The sequence below is a fragment of the Dermacentor albipictus genome, chromosome 10 (assembly GCF_038994185.2).
Source record: "Dermacentor albipictus isolate Rhodes 1998 colony chromosome 10, USDA_Dalb.pri_finalv2, whole genome shotgun sequence".
NCBI classification, from domain to species: domain Eukaryota; kingdom Metazoa; phylum Arthropoda; class Arachnida; order Ixodida; family Ixodidae; genus Dermacentor; species Dermacentor albipictus.
This window is the reverse complement of record NC_091830.1, coordinates 18,957,385-18,975,969: the sequence shown is the minus strand read 5'-3', so window position 1 is coordinate 18,975,969 and position 18,585 is coordinate 18,957,385. Positions and strand designations below refer to the sequence as shown.

At 45.7% G+C, this 18,585-nt stretch overlaps 2 protein-coding genes across 2 annotated transcripts in view; both read left to right on the top strand.

Annotated features, from left to right (window-relative positions):
- The window catches only part of LOC139050266 (uncharacterized), a 22,547-nt gene extending 11,513 nt beyond the window's left edge, over positions 1 to 11,034 (top strand). The window contains exons 2-7 of the mRNA XM_070526469.1: positions 2,478 to 2,630; positions 5,249 to 5,566; positions 6,665 to 6,784; positions 7,972 to 8,199; positions 9,401 to 9,535; positions 10,364 to 11,034. Coding sequence (XP_070382570.1) covers positions 2,516 to 2,630; positions 5,249 to 5,566; positions 6,665 to 6,784; positions 7,972 to 8,199; positions 9,401 to 9,535; positions 10,364 to 10,458 — 1,011 coding nt within the window. The 5' untranslated portion in view covers positions 2,478 to 2,515 and the 3' untranslated portion in view covers positions 10,459 to 11,034. The remainder of the gene's footprint in view (positions 1 to 2,477; positions 2,631 to 5,248; positions 5,567 to 6,664; positions 6,785 to 7,971; positions 8,200 to 9,400; positions 9,536 to 10,363) is intronic.
- Positions 11,035 to 14,619: 3,585 nt separating this feature from the next.
- The window catches only part of LOC139046703 (4-galactosyl-N-acetylglucosaminide 3-alpha-L-fucosyltransferase FUT6-like), a 62,686-nt gene continuing 58,720 nt past the window's right edge, over positions 14,620 to 18,585 (top strand). Inside the window, exon 1 of the mRNA XM_070528101.1 lies at positions 14,620 to 15,412. The gene's annotated coding sequence lies outside the window, so the exon portion shown is untranslated. The remainder of the gene's footprint in view (positions 15,413 to 18,585) is intronic.

Genomic DNA, 18,585 nt, shown 5'->3' with positions numbered 1-18,585 from the left:
TCTCACGTCACACACCGCAATTGCTCGCATTACGCGAACATGTTAATCCATCTAGCGACGCTTTGCCGAACTCGCAAACCAGGCTGGATAGCCAGCGACAGGTGCACAATGCTTCTCGTAGCATCGCTCCCCACAATGGGTGGGACCTGCATCATTTTCACGCCTTCCCGACGGGGCACTATACTGACGCCTCTTTGAGTTTGCATTGAGTCCGTGTTGACTTCTCGCGTGGTTTTCAACAAACTTCCTTTGGAAGGTCTGTTTATTTTCAGTGCAGGCATAAGTGCTCAGTTATTCAAACACGATAATCGGCCCGCATGGCGGCCGACGCTATTCGCTCCACCGATGTGCGCTCGGTGATCGCTGGTCCCGGCCAGATGCAGTCACAGTGCGTCACAAAGGCCATCGTTTTTGTCGTGTACCACAACACGTCACGACCGGACTCGACTCGACTCCTCAGCGTGGAGGAGTCGAGTGAGTCGAGTCTGGCCGTGAGCACGACCGCTTGGTGTCCACAGCACCCAGCAGGTGGCGCAAGAAGCGCCCACCCGCTACCGCCCGCCACCGCGCGGGTCGAGTGTATCGCGTGCGAATCGCTAAGCAATGCGAGTACGTGTGAACGGTGCTGGCGCCCACCACCGCGCGGGTCGAGCGTATCGCGTGCGAATCGCTAAGCGCTGCGCGTACGTGCGAACGGTGCTGGAGCGATGGTCTTGATGTTACGCGACATGGGCGACGAACGACGCATCCTATTCAGAAGCCGTTAGGTGAGAACCTTGCGACTCGATCGCCATCGGTGGCTCGCCGCCTGGATCAAAATAAGCAAACTGAATAAGAAAGCCAAACTACAAACGGCAAACAACACTGGGAAAGACGCGACGACATACACTGTGCGAACTCACTTTGAATGTTATCTGACGCGGAAGTCATACGAAGGCAGTGTTTCTTCTTGTTCTCTCTCTCTCTCTCTCTCTCTCTCTCTCTCTCTCGCTTACGGCATGTATATTGGGACGGCATTGTCGTGAGGGTCTAAGGAGCCTGGGTGTCACGTATGGCAGTTCCAGGAAATCTGTGTAACGCAAAACAAAATACACTTATGAGAAAGGCGTGCCCAGGAAGTTAGGACGTGGCAAGCGCAGTTAGCTTTATTGCTGTAAGTGTAACGGATGCATTTCTGGCGTCTGACTATCGTAGGCGAATGAGGTAGCCCAGTTTAGAACGGAAACCAAATCTGGAGTCACGCACGATCGATGTGCAGGCAAGAGAAGGAAAGCTGAGGCACGTGACCTGGTCGGCGACTGCAAAGACCCGGAGGGGGAGCCAGCCGGAAGTGCAGAGTTGGGTGTTTTGCCGTCGTTGATAGTGATGGAAGTAAGATAGGTGTATTGGAGATTAGAGTTCGGTAGCTGGCGCACAGCGTATAATAGGCAATTAATGGAGTATGACAGAGTTGACAGAATGGAGCGCGAAGGGAGTGGAAACGTAGCTGAAAGCGGCGGAGTATCAGGCAGAGGGACAAAATGAGGAAATTTTCCGGCACAGATAAGGCGGGCGCTTGGCTGATGCTGGGCAGGGGTGATTTGAGAACCACGAAAGGGGTTCTCTTCTTTCAGTGGAATTGAATATGGCAATGGCGATGACGATGACGATGATTGTTGTGGTGGTGATCCATGTATGTATGTATGTATGTATGTATGTATGTATGTATGTATGTATGTATGTATGTATGTATGTATGTATGTATGTATGTATGTATGTATGTGTGTGTGTGTATGTATGTATGTATGTATGTATGTATGTATGTATGTATGTATGTATGTATGTATGTATGTATGTATGTATGTATGTATGTATGAAATGTATGTGTGTATGTGGGTACGTACGTAAGTAGGGTCACGCACGCAAGTTTCACAGTGCTAATCTCACGTAGATGACTCTTCTTCCTCACCATAAGAATTGATCGATCTTGCCGTTTCGCATGTCAATTCATTTTCTTTTAGCGTCAAGTTTTTGATACTGTTACAATGCTGCATGCAACACTGAGGCATGAAAACTCTAGCTTGGTTCTGTAGAATACGACGTCAGAAACTTGGCTGCTCTGCCTTTGTCTTATCAGTAATGCGCAAATAAATTTCCTTGTTCCCTTGTGTCCTTACTCATTGCGAGATATCGTGGGTGGAGGTGGCCAACAACGTGTTTAGGCCTCAAGATTCATTCTGCTCGCCTGCTGGTTTTAAGCTCTAAGTGCAGCGCAATCGCTTCAGAAGGATGTCGTGCCAGGTTCCGTCTTCGTACCAGGACGAACCTTTCTTCCTTCCATTGCGAACACTCTATTTGCGAGAAACCCGTACGGGTTTCCTTTGTAGTTTCGAGTCATAATTCTGGGTGGATGCCAATTCGTCTTTCTTTCCCTTTTTGACGAGTGGGCGCTACGTGGCAGCTTCGAGCTCGTCAGCTGGGCCGCATTCTTTTCGCAGTTCTGCACTTGCTGCATGTGGTGCGTTTTCCCAACCTGATGTGCACGGGCACCTGGGGACAGGAGGGCACCTGTTACGCCTTCAAGGAGTGCATGGAAAGGGGAGGAACCGCCTACGGCCAGTGCGCCTTCGGATTCGGCGTCTGCTGCTCCCGTAAGGAACACTTTCTAGTCTAGAACCATTTTCTAGTCTGTGCCCCACTCAGGACATGGGGGACTTTCCGCCATGCGCGTGTACGAGCCGCAGTTTATTCGAATCAAATACACACGATATTTGTGCTTCTAAATTTAGAAAAAAGAAACGAAATGTGAAAGGTGACAAAGAAAAAAAAAAGCTAACTTATTTACTGCAGCCCGGTCCTGGTGACCGGCTTATATATAGCGAAATTGACAGATCACTATAGTTTCTGTCTTCTTGTTTCTGTTTTTTTATTTTTTATTTTTGCTTACAGTGTGAATTTTGAGGCCGCCCATGAACAATGATTATTGGTCTTTTCTTACGGCAGGGAGGCTTTGATAATTGCAGCTGCCCTGTTATTCATCCACAGTCAAGGAAAACGAATGTCGAATTCTCGCGTCATTTGTTTGAATTCCCTACAAAGTATTGTATCTCCACCCACTCTTGAAATAGTCGCGCTTTCCTAGAAATTAATTTTCGAACGTCCCGTCAACAAAAGCGGCTTCACCTACCTATGATGACTAAGTTCCTGCCAACTTGGATAATCTATCAGTACGGGAAGCATTACTAGGCAGCATAGAGCTCCTATGGTCATATTTAAAACCACGGACTATCCCCCGGTGGTGTCTCAACGGACAGTCGCATTCTGGAAATACGAGTTTGAGCGCTGCCTGGAAGCAGGCTTTCTTCCGGGTCGTTAAGGGGAGTCGTTAAGGGGTTTTCCCCGTCAGCATGAAATGTCATGTGGCGGAGCACAAGCAAAATGGTCTCTGAGTTGTAATTTCAAAATAAATATTTTCCCTGTTTTTGTAAATTTCAAAGCTTTGTTAGTTTAGGATTTTGAGGATGGGTCATGTCATTACATGGTTCTTTCCTTTCAGACTTTAATATTCTAGCCCATGCAGAATTAAATAGCGTGCGGCCACTATGTAGTTACGGCCACTATGTAATTTTTTCTTTGCTATTTTTACTCTACGTTGGTGGGTTTAGAACACATGAGAAAGAGGATTTTATCAATGGCCGGGCACACAACGCATCATGGTATTCGCAGTAAAGGTATGAATTTACGTTTAAACACAAAGTTTGCTGGATAATCGAGACAGAGCTTTAGCTTGTACGCATGGTATCACTATTTACAGAATACTGAAATATCAATACATAGACCTCACCGGCGGCACCTGTTGCGCCATCACATGACGTTGAGTTCATCTAGAGCGTAGAAATCAATTATTGCTACGACGGGTTATTTGCAACTCAGGTGCTGCTAAAGGCATCGGCTAGACCATAATCATAAATGTACAATGGCAGATTTTGACAATTTTTTCTGGTGCAATGATTCCAGCTAAAAATATGATACTTTACAAGAATATCGCCCCCTCCAAACCCCCGAGAACGCTGATACAACGTGAGAAATCAAAGTTAAAGTAGCTCTGATTGCATAATGTATGTGGACTTAGTGCTGCGATCCACTGATTCTCTCTAAAATTTAGAAAAAGTACACACTTCACAATATGCTGAGATTAGGCGTCTGAGCTGCATGTTTGAGGCCTGCTTCCTAAGCAATGTAAACTCTCTTAGATGTGACATGAAAGCAATCTTGGAATCGAAATATCAAAGTTCGATGGGTTTGACAGTGCACACGGAGTTAGAAAGTAAGAGACAGGCGTGAAATTAAAGAGGGTCGACCAACGTCCCCCTGAAACTGGCTGTTATTCACTCTCTACCTCTCCCTTAGTTCCCGTAGTTTGCATGCACTGTGAACATTATAGAAATGAATTGTTACCAACTCGCCCAAACTTGCACGCATGTACGCTATAATATTTTAAAGCTGCGTAAGCCCGCAGCATAGTGCATTTGTTACGTGCGGCTCTCGCATATCACGAAATGCCGCTGTGGGAACTGTTGTTTCTTCTCTTCATTTTCTGGATCAGCTGCGTAAAATGTATCTTTGGTACTTGTAAAACAATGATTGGACCAAGAATCGTAAATTCTTCTTTTTCGGCGAGAATATAGCATAAAATGAACATTCAAAAAATGTGCAAAAACCAACAGCGACGATCGCCAATGTAAGCAAATGGCTATAACGAACGAACAAGCGAATGCTTTCCTTACCGAGTCCGACTAGCAACCTATCACGAAAACGCGTGAAAGAGGAAAAGAAAACCGCTCTCATTAAAAGCAGTTGGATTGCTCTGTGTTTGAACAAGCAGTCACAAGATGTCGCTACAAGCGTTGCTGCAGCTTATGTCCGCAAGAGAGATGAGTAAAAGACAACTGGAGGTTTGGTGGCAGAAAAGTAGGGAAACCGCAAACAACAGAGGCGTACAAAAACAAAGTTCCCAATAGTTGTTCAGAAAGTTTGATGGTGGGAATTCTTTGTGTGTTAAAAAAGGCAGGTAGAAAATTTGACAAAATTAGAACAAGAGCTAGGTGGCGCAACCCACCGCCCCGTTTCAAAGGAGACACTCATAGCATCCATCCTGTTGTGTGTACTTTCGGTATGTGTATTTCGGAGGTCCGGTATTCCATGAAGTCCAATATTACGTACACGGAGATGCTAGAACTGCGGCGTTGTTATGCTTGCGTGAACGCAGTGACCGCCAGCTGCAGCTCCATGATCACGCTGAACAGCACCTATTTCAGCAGTCCCGGCTTCCACGCTGCCCCCGGTGCGACCCAGACGCCTCCTAGCGGCGGCGACGGCGACTCCAGCGGCGTGGGGGGCCAGTCGACTTGCGCTGTGCAGGTGTTCAAGCTCAGCGACCGAATCTGCCAGATACGCCTCGACTTCGACGAGTTCGACCTGGAGCGGCCCACGGTCGGCAACTGCGACGGCGAGAAGCTGATCGTGACGGGACAGAATGCTAACAACGTGGTGCCACCGTTGTGCGGGCTGAACACCGGCCAGCACCGTCAGTGGTTGATCGTACTCTTTCGCAAGAATACGACACGTGTCCCCACGTTGGGCACCATGTTTTCGCACAGTTAATGCAGAGTAAATTTATGAGACCGAAAAAAATTTCGCAGGGTGCATCGGACCTAATATTCCCGAAGCCACCGTGGCATTGGCTCACAGTCAAGAATGCCTACGTATCAATTATGCGAAAGTCATCCTACGGAATCTAACACTGCACTGATGACAAAAAACGCGTATACAAAATGACCCGACGTTTTCTACGTTCTTGTGTCCTTGTCTTGGTGTGCCGTTATGGTCGTTAGCCTCAAAAATTGTCTTGACAGACAGAAAAATTTGTTTAAGTCGCGTAGAAGTAACGGCTACCCATGATGGTGTTGGCCATAAAGAAAATAAACAAGATTGCTACGCGTATTTATTAAGGCTACATTCGCATGTGGCAGTCATGGTGATTAATGGAAAAGAGCGAGCCAGTGCATCATGACCTCATTAAGAATTCACAGCACCTGGTTGCCGAAAGCGAAGCTGAATCGTAGAAAGAATTAATATCAAGATATTTAGCGTACTCTGAAAAGCTACAAGTATTTTCGTAGCTTTAGAGTGCTTGGACTTTTACTTAAAGATGTCAGGTTGAAAATGTCAAGTTAATACTCCTTCAATTTGCTAGTTGTGTGACGGTGGCGCATCTTAGGCATGGAGTGTTTTCTTGGCGGGGTACTCCCGGGGCTTGTTTACAAGCGGCGCGGGAAGTCCGCCTGAACAGCTGGCCACGTTTAGTATCAAATGACAACAATAAATTCCAGGCTGTCTCGTTGTCGTTGGAAGCACAAAGTGTTTTCATCTTGAATTGATGGACTCCTATGCAGGGTCTTTAAGCGAACACTTAAATTGTTTTGTCTGTGGCAGATAACACAATTAGAAGTCATGAGCTGGTCGACTCGAAAAGGTGGACATGCGCAAGAAATTGAAATGCATAATCGACCAATTAACAAGAGCCCTCTAATTACGTTTTAGCTAATTACCGTATGACACATATTGCAATTTACAAATGCTACGAATGACTAATGCATCTCTGTGTGGTTCATCGGGGCCGCAGTGTACATCGACGTGGACATGTCCCCCGGACCGGTGAACCTCTACGTGGAGACGAATGGGACGAGGAACAGCCGCTGGAACATCAAGATATCGCAGATCAAATGCGACAGCCCCGCGAGAGGTACTAATTCACTTCACTCTATTAACCTTTAGAGTTCCGCATAAGTTTATTTACAAAATGAATCGCTGCTTTAAGTGATATTTGTGAAACTGGCGAGATGCCACGTGGGTCATTGAGAGAGCGTATTCTTGGGCATGTTGATAATCCATAGTAACAACTTCTTTAGCGCACAAAAAAAAGGACACAGGACCTAAAGGACTGTGTACTGGACTGTCCGCCTTGTTCCTTTCACTCCTGTGTTCTTTTTGTGCCTTAAGAAAAGTTATCATTGAGCGAATTTATTGAAAATTTACGGACAGAGTGGAAGCGATTTCGCAACTTATTGTTAAAAATATTAACAATTTCAATCATTTTGTTCAACTGCTCTTGAAGCATGGCAGCGCCCAGATGCACATTATAAGCTTATGCTTACTGAAAATCGAGTAATATTAAAGGTAATGCTATATCACACCACACTCTCATTCTTTTTTTTTCAATACGAAAATTTGCCCTTCCCCTTTATATGCAAACCTACATATCGTCGTGTTGGCAACTCTTGCTAAGATTTTTATATGTTTTTGCAATAGACACAGCTCATGGATGCGTTGGTCTTTAATGTCAAACATTTGTGGTGATATAGCATAATGAATCCTTGTTGCAATCATGCTTTGAAAAACATCAATAAATGATGGATTGATGGATTGATTGATTGATTGATTGATTGTAAAAACATACAAAAGCAAACAAGTAATGAAAGCATAATAAATGTGGCGTTACAGAACCCTTAGTATTTATCTCTGTTCCTTCTCGTATTCCCATTGGAACCTTTCTGCCTTCATACTACGCATTTGCTAAATAGAACAGGCCACAGTTCGACCGCGAAAGCGGAGATAATGTGGCACAAGTATTTGGCATGTGCAATTCAATAAAGTTTTTGCTCTCGCTTTCCCTTGGGTTAACTTAGTATGTACTATAAACAACGGTAAATGAAACATGGCAAATGGTCAGAGGAATGTACACTCGCTAACGACCAAACAAAACATACAATTTCTTCGCCCAAGCTTCTAGTTCGTATGAACTCAGCTGACAGTAGAAGTTTCATGCATCATTCTAGACTATACACAGTTTAGTGCCCCTTTCTTTCGTTTCTCAAGCATAAAATTACATTTTATGTGAACAAACGTGCTGACATTTATAACTGGTTGCAGCGCCGTCCAACTGCCTGCAGTACTATACCGGGGTGAGCGGCAACTTCAGCAGCTTCGACTACGCCGAGGCGCAGGAGATACCCCCAGGGCGCGGCTACCTCAACAACCTAGACTACACGGTGTGCTTCAGGAAGGAGGCGGGCTACTGTTCCATTACCTACTCCGTGCCAGGAATGGATGTACCCTTCTCCATACAGAACGTTGGTGCAGACAACGCACCCACAACGAGTACGCATGCGATCCATACATTGGGCATGGAGAAGAAACATGTTTAAGCTTTGCGTTTTTATTTACCACGAATAACTTAAGCCCGCTCAAACAGTGCGTTATCGTCTACCTCGCTTGTCCTGCGGACTTGAGGTCATGCATCTTCACAGCTTTCGCAGGTTCGTGAGAGAAACTGAAGACTTTCGATTTGTACTAAAATGTTATACCCTTATAGTCCTCCCACCAAGTTATGTCGAGCTTAGCCTACTATATCTTCGTCAGAGCTGTGATGAATGACCTTGCAAATTACTCAGAAGGGTAATCGATCTGGAAGTCAATTCTCTCAGCCTTTAAGGTTCGTGACATGTTTGCATTTGACCATTTGACGAGACGGCTAGACAGGCTAGATATAGTAAATTTATTTGAATTAAATTCTTCGGTACTTGAGGCAATGTATGCTCAGGCACACTTTCTCTGCAAAACTTCAGAAGGTTCAGAACCCCTCAATTTTTTAATAAGTGGGAAGTGAGGTCTGGGTAGAGGGAGGTATTCGGTTTGTGTGTGCCTAACTCACACAATAATTTAAAGCGCCGCATCCTTCTGTGCGAAGTCAAATCAAAATGTGTGATAACATGAATTTATGGGATAAATTTTTCATATTGCAACTATGTATGCGTAGCACATGAAAATGGCAGAAAACCTGTAGGGTGTCTTGTCAATTTGTCGAAGCAACCACTCATAGGTAAGTAAGGATGCAGTTACCCCGCACGATTTCTTGGGCTTCATATAGAATACTAGAAAAGCGAATGAGTCTGCGGTCCGGATTAGTAAAATTTGGCTTGTGTATGGCACCGTAAACGTAAGAAACACAAAATGAAATGACATCAGATGACACCTTACGTCAACAAATTTATTTAGGAATCGATGATATTCCTTTCTTTTACTTAGGAAACCTGCCAATGCGCATAGCGGTTTAAGAACACGTTTTATGAGACTTAAGTGTCATAATACAAACCTAAAGGAAAGATAAAAATTACAAGCTTGTGGCACCAAACATCGCCTCGCTTCAAAAGGGACGCTCATAAGATCCAACCATCCACATTTCCCGTGACGTCATTCCACTGAGCCTCTGAAAGCATGTCTGAGCGTACTCCTCAGCAGTAAATAGCTCCTGCTCCAGAAAACGTGAGACATGACGGTACGCAATCCTTGCTCTTTGAAGATGAAACCGAAGCGGGCCTGGGCGTGACCGAGTGCACCATGGACTACCTGCTTCTCGGAGGAGTCAGGTACTGCGGCACAAAGCTGAACCCGTCGACGGAAATGCCCAATCCCGTCATCAATGCACCAGTCACAGGTGAGTCATGCTGGACTGCGATGTGAAGATTCATTACCAGTCTGATGTTGAAAAAGTGTGCGGAAAGTATGCACGATAATTGTCAATGTACGCGAACGAACGAACGAGTGAACGAAAGACCTGCTGAGTCCGATAAGCTACCCGAGCACCGACCGACCTACCAAAGAAAGGTTTTCGCTTGACTAAATCACGGTTGGCTTCTTTTTCTGTTCAAGTGGCGCTCTCTGAAAGAAGGTTTGGCTGTGGCGTCCGAGAACTGCGGGAGTATTAAAGAGAGAGAGAAAAGGTAGGCAGGGATGTTAACCAGTCAAGAGTCCGATTGGCTCCCCAGCTCTGGCGGAAGGGTGTAGGGATCACAATAGACAATTTTTAGGCGCAGAAAGAATGACTTGAGCAATTCTGCAACCTCGTTCCAGAACTTTCCAGAATGTAGGAAGTCTGAAGTTTACGATGATACTCAAGAATGCTACGGCATCAATGACGCCTTTGCGTTGGCGCGGTATTGTGGTGCCATCTAGCTTGCATTCGGTGAATGACCGCTGCTGCCTCCGTGATTTCGGTGACACAACATATATTTGAAACATATAAGATTGAGGTTTCAACGAAAATAGGACGCACTAGTGCAAGTATACTGTGCTGTCACATGTAAAATTTTGCGCCATTACAGATCTCGGAGGCACATATGACACAAGGGCTTACAACAGGAGCCTTTACGAACCGGCGCAGGCATTAAGACATCATACAATCTCGCCAGAGCTAGAAGCTTGAGCTGCCCTCTGTCACTATTTGTTAACTATATCAACTTGTGTATTTGTTCTTTATTTGCAGATATGACGTCCGGTCCTTTCACGGCAAGATTCGTGTCAGATGGAGCATTGAACGCACGTGGTTTTCTGCTTAACTACATGCAAAACCCTTGTTGAAGGGCGCGAGGACCACAAGCTCGCATCAGCAAAGATGCAAGTCAACTTCCGGGAAACTGTGACTCATCTTAATATTTATTTATACAGGTCTACGGACAGCGGGTCAGTAGTAAACACGTGACGTTAGCGGATGAGGATCATTGTTAAGATTTGCTGCTGAGCTTGACAGTGGGCGAGGTTGCAAGAACGCAACGTGATATATCCAAGGTCACGAAAGTTGCTTTGTTCACCGTTAGTGAAACTTAGAAATCGGTCTTTTAGCGCTTACTTTCTTAGGGACTCCTCTTCGAAGCCAATGTCAACGAAACACGAGGTACGCCCAGCTCACCTTATGCAGGTTATGCAGGTATAAATTAATGCCTTAATTCTTACACTACAGTTTTTGAAAAATTTCTAGGCCGGTAAATGCCAACGTCAACTTCTTTTTAGGGCGGATGTTCACCACAGTAAAGACTGTTTTGCGTGCTTGAGGTTGTTAATTCATCACTAAACGAAATGCGTTGTACGATTATTAAGTCTTATATATGGTATAAAGCATAGGCTTCATTTATACCAAGGGTAACTATAGCAGTGAAAATAAACGTTCATTCATTTCCTAAACTTGTGCCCTGGCTATCTTTTCCCAAATAAATCCCCATCCTGCACTCCTGTAGAAACCACTTATGACTCTTTCGGCGTACACCGTGCAAGGATTTTATGTGATGCATGTCAACTTCGATCGTGTAGCTCCTCGAGGTTATCGTGTTCTTCGTTACCTAAGGTAGGACGGTTTTTACATGTTTATTTAAAAAGAAATACCAATGACAGATCAGATCTGTTAGGGGTATCGTTACCCTCTTTCTCTCGTTTTTCATGACTTGTAAGTGAGCAATACCACAACTCAATTGGCTCACACAAGTTTATTATATGGATAATACAAGTTATTATACCCTAATGGATGTACCTATTGCCAGCTCTTAAGAGGAAGCTTTAAGCGTGGGCGAACACCGATTTCGCAATTGAAATACATGTAAAACGCAGAAATGCCCTCCTGAGACAACTCCTGGTTCTATTGGATAAAGTCTGCTGTATTTGAAAAAGTTCTTCTAATAACCCAGCATCGCAGAGTCTTGATTTAGATTTTTTTTTTTTGAAGAATAGTCGAAGAACGTTAAGTAACATGAGAACATAGAAGCACTAAGTTTACAAGTCTGTAACTCTGCGCCATAAAGAGATTTCGCAGCAGTGTAAGCTGCATCTGTTACAGCATCTCAGACAAATGTGTTATACCTACCGATTTGTAGTTTACCTGAAATTGTTGAAATCTTTGCAAGGGTTTCGCAATGGTCCTGCTCTCCAATGAGTGTATATTTCAGATTAATGTATTAGTCATTTATTAACCAAGTATGTCTGATTTGGCTGAATGATTAGTTAAAGTTTACAAAATGTTGATATGTTTTTCGTGTTCTGTTACATAGACGTAAACGTTATCTTTTCTTATTTTGCATTTGCCAATTATTTTTCTAAAGATATATAGCATAAATTTAATATCCACTTACTGCAGTTACTATATTTCAGTTTCGTCATTTAAAAGCCACAAACCTAATCAAGATCAGTGTAATCCATGTTGACCGAGAACGACGATCTCTCCGTACTTATGTATTCAGACAGGATCTTTCGAAACAAATATTCTTCTAACGAAAACACCTCTACAGCCTAAAACTAACATAAATACAATACTTCAGTATACTCGGAAAAAAAAGTTTCCTGTATTACATCGCTTCGCAGACGTCAGTGCATAGAAACATAGTCTGCAGACTTTCCTGTAGGGCATGACTTTTCTCGTTTAAGCAATAATTATTGCAGTGCTGAGAATCGCTGCATGTAGCATGACTAGTAAATTATGTCTTAATTTTACGCGAACCAGAGACCTCCTTGTTGCTGGCCGCGGCCCGGCGCTTCTGTTAATGTCTTCTTTGTTGTCATTAGCTCGTTGGCAAAAAAAAAATAATGAATCAACTAGTTGAAACAATTATCCATGTAACCTGAATCCATGTTAGTTTCACTGGCTCTCTGAGTAAGTGACGGTTCACAGCCTACTAAGCTCAGTGAGCTTTGCCCCACGAGAACGAGAATCGGTGGGTAAAGCTGAAAGACGTGACATAAAACTGCAAGAGTCAAGATATGAGCGATTGTTACCATGGTGTTGATATCAACTGGCGCGTCAAGTTCGCTCTTCAGCGATCGCCTTTCTCGGTTGGCACACAGATACGCCAGTCTTGTCGGTGTCTGCCCTGCTCGCCTGAAGGCGACGTTTGTAGAGTACGTACACAGTACAGGGGTGTTAGAGTTAAGGATTCACATATTTGATACAGATATGCAAGAAAATAAAAAAAAAAGATGCACCGGAGGATGGCAGCGGAAAAGTGTGGAGCGCGTAAATCGCAATATTTTTTCCTTACATTGTTGTCAAATCATAAACACTATGCTCTGGCTGTGATTTCTCTTCTCATTTGCATCGTCTCTAGGGGCAATAGCTGTGTCCCGCGCCTTCTATAACAACCAGCAGACCGTGATGTCAGCTCACATACGACCAAAGTGTTTCGGTGTCACTGGAGTGCTGCAGCACGCCAGAGTACATTGACTTCAGATGGCAGCGACATGATAATGACACTGTCATCATAGTTTCTCTCTTGCATCGTCATCGATATTGTCATAAGCAACTGTTGATTTAGCGTGTTACATCGGTGGGCTAGGGGAGGAATAATGGATTACGCTTAACGAATTATTTGCCAATATGCCAATCGGTGTGCCCGCGTTTTTGGCTAATACTCCTGAATGGGTAACTGCCACTGTGACACAAGAAGTACAGAATTCATAAATGTTCCTTGACGCACGTCGTACTTTCCTCAGATAGGTGCAGTACTTTTCTGAGCATACACCTGTCATCACCATTCTTCCCTCGGCAAATACCATAAATTGCCTTCGTCCTTGTGGATATCGCTGCTAGACGTGTAATCCGTGTTTCGCATTTTGTTCAGTTTTTTTATTTAGTAGTTCGCATTTCGGCGTAGCTTGCGAGCGGCGAAGAGCATAAACACAAAAAACTGCACGGGAGTAAAGTTGTGACCTTTGTCCGGGACAAACATAAACATTGCATGACATTACACGTTACATACGATGAAAGCAAACAAAATTCTTTACATCGTCCATATAGTCGGGTGTAACTCAAGTCTGCAGTGAAGCCCCGCCCACGCCCTCATAACCAGCAGCCACTGTTCCTCCGCGAGGCTGCGAATAGCTCGTACTTCAAACTTTCCCTGTAGCCTAAATAAGGCGGTAACCACAAGAATAAAATTACAAGGGCGTAATTTTGTACGTTTTCACTCGTCTATTGCAAGGTGAAAGCCTAATTCTTTACTGAACATAAATAAAACGCTTGCTTCGCTACAAGTATTTATTGCCAAGTTTCACTTCAGTTGACAGTGAAGTTTCATGAGTAAAACGGGGTCAGCAATGAAATCAACTGTACCGCGGACTTGTGAAGAGTGAAATGCTCAGACTCCATGCCCTTTGCCCATGTTTGTTGCACACCTCATCGCTTCCGCCGATGAAAAGACTCTTCAAGAACAGCAGATGCTCCGCAGCTTTCAAGTGCGGCGCCGTTTTGAACTGATCGCATGACGACGATTTTGTTTGCTTTTGTGATTGGCTGGCGGAGTACCAACCTGGTGCGGTCCGTGTGCCTTCGTTGCCAACTGCTGTTTTTTTTTTTAACTCAAGTGAATCCTACCATAGTTACAAAGCTTTTAAATTGCCGCTTCATTAAAGATTGGATACCGAGACTTGCGTTGGACCTGTCTTTTCTTCCTCTCTATCTCTCTCCCCCATTGAATGATACGCTCAATTCGACCTGCCTATTGTTGCAACACAAACGACGCGCATCTGGCATTGACTGCTAGCATTTCCCGCCAACTGGCTCCATCCCCAACCGTCGCCAAGGTCAATTGTACGCGCGCAAACAAACGAAAATGTGCGCGCTGTATTTATTGCATCTGCGCGGTTCGCCTGCTCGCCACAATGGCGCCGTGGTGCCGCCAATCGGCGACGGGGGGTGGCGGTGCCTGGTGGCGAGCTGGCCCGTTTTGTGCCGCCGTTCTTCCCAAACCGCTGCGTTTCTTGTCTCTTCCTTTTCTTTTTTATCTCTTTTTCCGGCTCGTCCTCCTTTCCACAGGGCTGCCTCCACCCACCGCCGCCGCACTGCGATTCATGGAGAGCAAGCAGAAAAACTCGGGGGAGCAATACGCGAAGACGCAGTTAGCGAATCAAAAAAGGAAAACGCGACCGTCGTGTGTTTGGCAAGCGATCCCTTGCGAAGTCTCGGCAAGAAAAGGGCGACGGCTTTCCGGCCGGGACGCAGCGTAGACAAAGCGTCTCGGCACTGTATCTCACAACTTCGGCACGCGGGAAGCGGTCGAACCATTGGTAATGCGCTGCAGTGGAGGAGTTCGAAAACAGCGCCCTACTGCGTCGAGAAACCGCCAAAACGTCAACGACTACCTTCAGCCGAGAGCCCGGAGTTTCTGTATCTGCGTTTCCTGGGCACATGCGGGTCCATAGAACAAGGCATCTGAAGTTTGGCTACACGTGACTCTTTCGGCCGGCGTGTCGGACACGGCCCCACGGCATCGGTGTGTGATCACTGACCCCGTTATCATCATTGGTGAAAGAAAAGCACGTGGTCTTGTTGTGGCGAGGCTGCCGATGGACAACCTTCGGTAACTGAAAAAAGCTAGCTGCGTACTGAGCGTTTGACAGTGGCTGTGGCGAGGATTTTCGTTCGTCGTGTTTTTTTTTTTTTTTGTGGGGTGGCGGTCCGTGTCGGCAGCGGAAGGCGGTGGAGCCGGGCGGCTTTTCAACGCGGGTTTCCCGGAAATATCGACCACGGCGGGCGGGACTGCACTACGCCAAGCGGGTAAGTGCATGCCAACGTGTTTGGGAGCGGCTGTTGTGTTTGGCACGTAGATCGAGCGAAGTTGTGGCTCAGTGTTTGCAGTGTCACTCAGCTTCCTTTATTTTGCTTTTTTTTCTGTTTAATTTTCGTTTCGTGCCTTGACATGCACGCCACGAGTTATAACATCCGCCAGCAGGCGTCATTTGTCGAGTTATGCGTTTGCACGAGCTCGTTGAGCGGGCAAGTTGCGAATTAAAACGTTCACAACAGGTCGTGCCGGAAAAAAAAAACATTATTCTGTTCGATTTTTGCGAGACGCAGTTATTCCAAGCTATGGTGGCATGGTCAAGCACAGCGTCAAGCCGCGCGTGCTAGTAGGAATTCTTGACGCATTTTCAAAGCTTTGTCCTCTTCCTTTAAGATACGCACGCATGTCGTATCACTCAGAGCGATACGATGATCCTGTCAGTAGGCTATTAATGAAAATTGGCAGTGGCTTAGCTCGGCTAAGCCAGGGTATACGTAGCGAAAGCAAAGGCATAGTATTGTTAGTCTTGGTTAATTTTGATTGCAAGTCCAGGTTAGTCTGGTTGTCTAGCTATGTTGCGGCGTTTAGCCACTCGTTCGGCGCGCTGTTCGTCTGTTTCCTGGGCGATTCGTTTCCTCTTCATCTCGTTCCGATGTCGATTCCAGGCCTCCTGCTGCTTGTCAGAATTGTCGCCGTCCATACTGCCGCCTCAACTGTGGTTGCGGCGCACGCGAGCACTCCTTTTCAATCATCCGACATGTTATCAGGCATGCGACGCAGGTTGCGAAGCGAGCGGAGGCAAACGCAACGATGAGGAACGCGGCGTGACGAGGAACGCGGTGTGACGTCTTGTGCCTCCTCGGAGCACGGCCACGGCGAAATCGCAAGTTCGCGGCCAGTAAAGCTTTCGCTTTAAAAGCTCTTTCACGTCGTCGTAGTGCTAGAACGCTTGACTGCTGTCAGTGAAAGCTTGAAAAGAAGCCAGTCGAAAGCTCGAAAAGAAGCCAGTCAGAACATGAGCTATGCATGCGTTTTCAAGTAAATCTTGGAAACTAGTGTTTGACGTCGCTTTCTGAACAGTGTAAATGAGATAGATGCTTGGCAATGTTGGACTAGAACCATAGTCAGCAAGAAACCAAGCACTAATACGCGTTTGCGTATTGGTCTTACAAAGATGTTACCAAAATTAAAAAATAAAGCGATAAAAAAGAAGCAGAGTTGAAGCTTCAGGCTATTAACGTTTTAATGGTTAGCAGCTGTAGAGAATGTAGCCGTGGTCGTACTGTCGCGATGCTGTGCTAATTTTAAGTCGCGTTTCCAGGTACAACGATTTTCTGTGGCGTTAAAAGTTGAAGCGAGGAACGGCTAAACCACAAGAAGCGAAGCTTCACTTTGCAAAGGCTAGCCGTAGTTTGCTGCGTTACATTTGTTTTCATTGCGATTCCGTGGACGCTGTCCATCACTTCCATCTTTGCACTGTAGGTGCTTGCGGTTCGTGTGTTACGTGTGAGCTGTAAGCAATGGGCTTCCGCGGCTAGCTATGATGGTAGTGAAACGGAAAGTGCTTCTTAGTTCTTCGTTGTAGTTTTCGTGGTACAAAGTACATTGCTCCGCTACATCACAGCTCCCACAAAACCCATTTACACAGTGTTTTTCGTGAAACTTGTGGGCTGCTTCAGAGGAGTTAAAAGAGAGCTGACATGACATTTTTGGACTTGTCACGTTATTTCGCGTTACATTGAAGTTTAGCTCTATAAACCTTAGCGAAAATACTGGTAAGCGTCAGATTACCCTCTATATTTTATTATGATACTTATTTATACGAACAAGTTTCGGTATTCAGTGATGCCGTTTTGGACAAACGTTGGATCTGGACATATTCAAGTTCCGTCACATTGTCTAATTGCTGCAATGGTGGCGTATTCAACCAATCAGAGGGGCCGTAGCAGCCGTCTGGGCCAGTACGAGCTGGCAAGGTGGTGAATTAGACAATATGGCGGCATTTTACGATCTCCAGAGAGGCCGTAACACACGTCTGGTCCAGTAGGAGCTGGCAAGATGGTGAATTCGGCGATATGGCGACGTTTTACGATGTGCAGAGTAGATCCCAGGAGGTGGATGCGTCACGGTGTCGTGATTTACATTGGCTCGCTCCTTTCCTGCCATCGTTGCTGCTGCCCACACGGGAAGCGCAGCGAGAATAAACGTGCGCATTGCACACAACTCGCACAAGTCGCACTGAAAATATGGCCATCCATGGGAACTTCGCAAAAAAAAAAAAAAAAAAAACGTCGCGCAATTTCTGCGGGACGCGAATTTTGGTCGTTATATGCCCGCAAAGTTTGCGAAGCAGCAAAGAATGTGTGCAGTTCGTCTTCTTATATACTGTATGCATGGGCGCCGACCGTTTGCGGTGGCACAGGTTCCGACTCAGCCTATGCACGAAACCTATAAATTGATATCAAAACGCGTGTGCTCGATGCCCACACGCTATACACCAGAATGCAACAGTAAGTCCCACTCTGTAGGGCCAGCTGCTTCGCGGAATGTTTCTAAAGCAAGGGGTCGAAGGAGTATGTCTATCCACATCGAAGGACGAGCGCAGCTTCGTAGCCGTCTTAGTCTTCCGTTGTCGTCGTGCCGTCATCTCGGTCTTCGTTCCGTCGTCGTCACGCTGTCGTGCTGTCCACACACACACACACACACACACACACGCACACGCACACGCACACACACACACACACACACACACACACACACACACACACACACACATACACGTGATGATTTGTCCCGCCATCACCCCAAGCAGTATTGTCGACGTCAGCGGTAATACTTCGGAAGTATTGATGGTGTGTCGATTCGATGATGGCTGTCCCCATAAAGCATTCGATTACTTTCGCCAATCACGTTTTTCATTCACTTCATTCCGTACAAAGTAGCAGGCTAGAGAGCACACTGTCTCAGGCCGATCTCTCTCTCTTCAATAAAAGTCTATATCTCTCCCTCATGACAGTCACCGATGGGTTATGCAACGGGTTCTTCTTTTCTTTCCCTCCTTCGTTCCTTCGTTTCTTTATTCCTGCCTTCTTAAAGCGATACGTTTTTTGCTAAGATCACCGCGCCACTACGGCTCTCGTCGGGCCTTGCCCCTCCCTCCTGGACT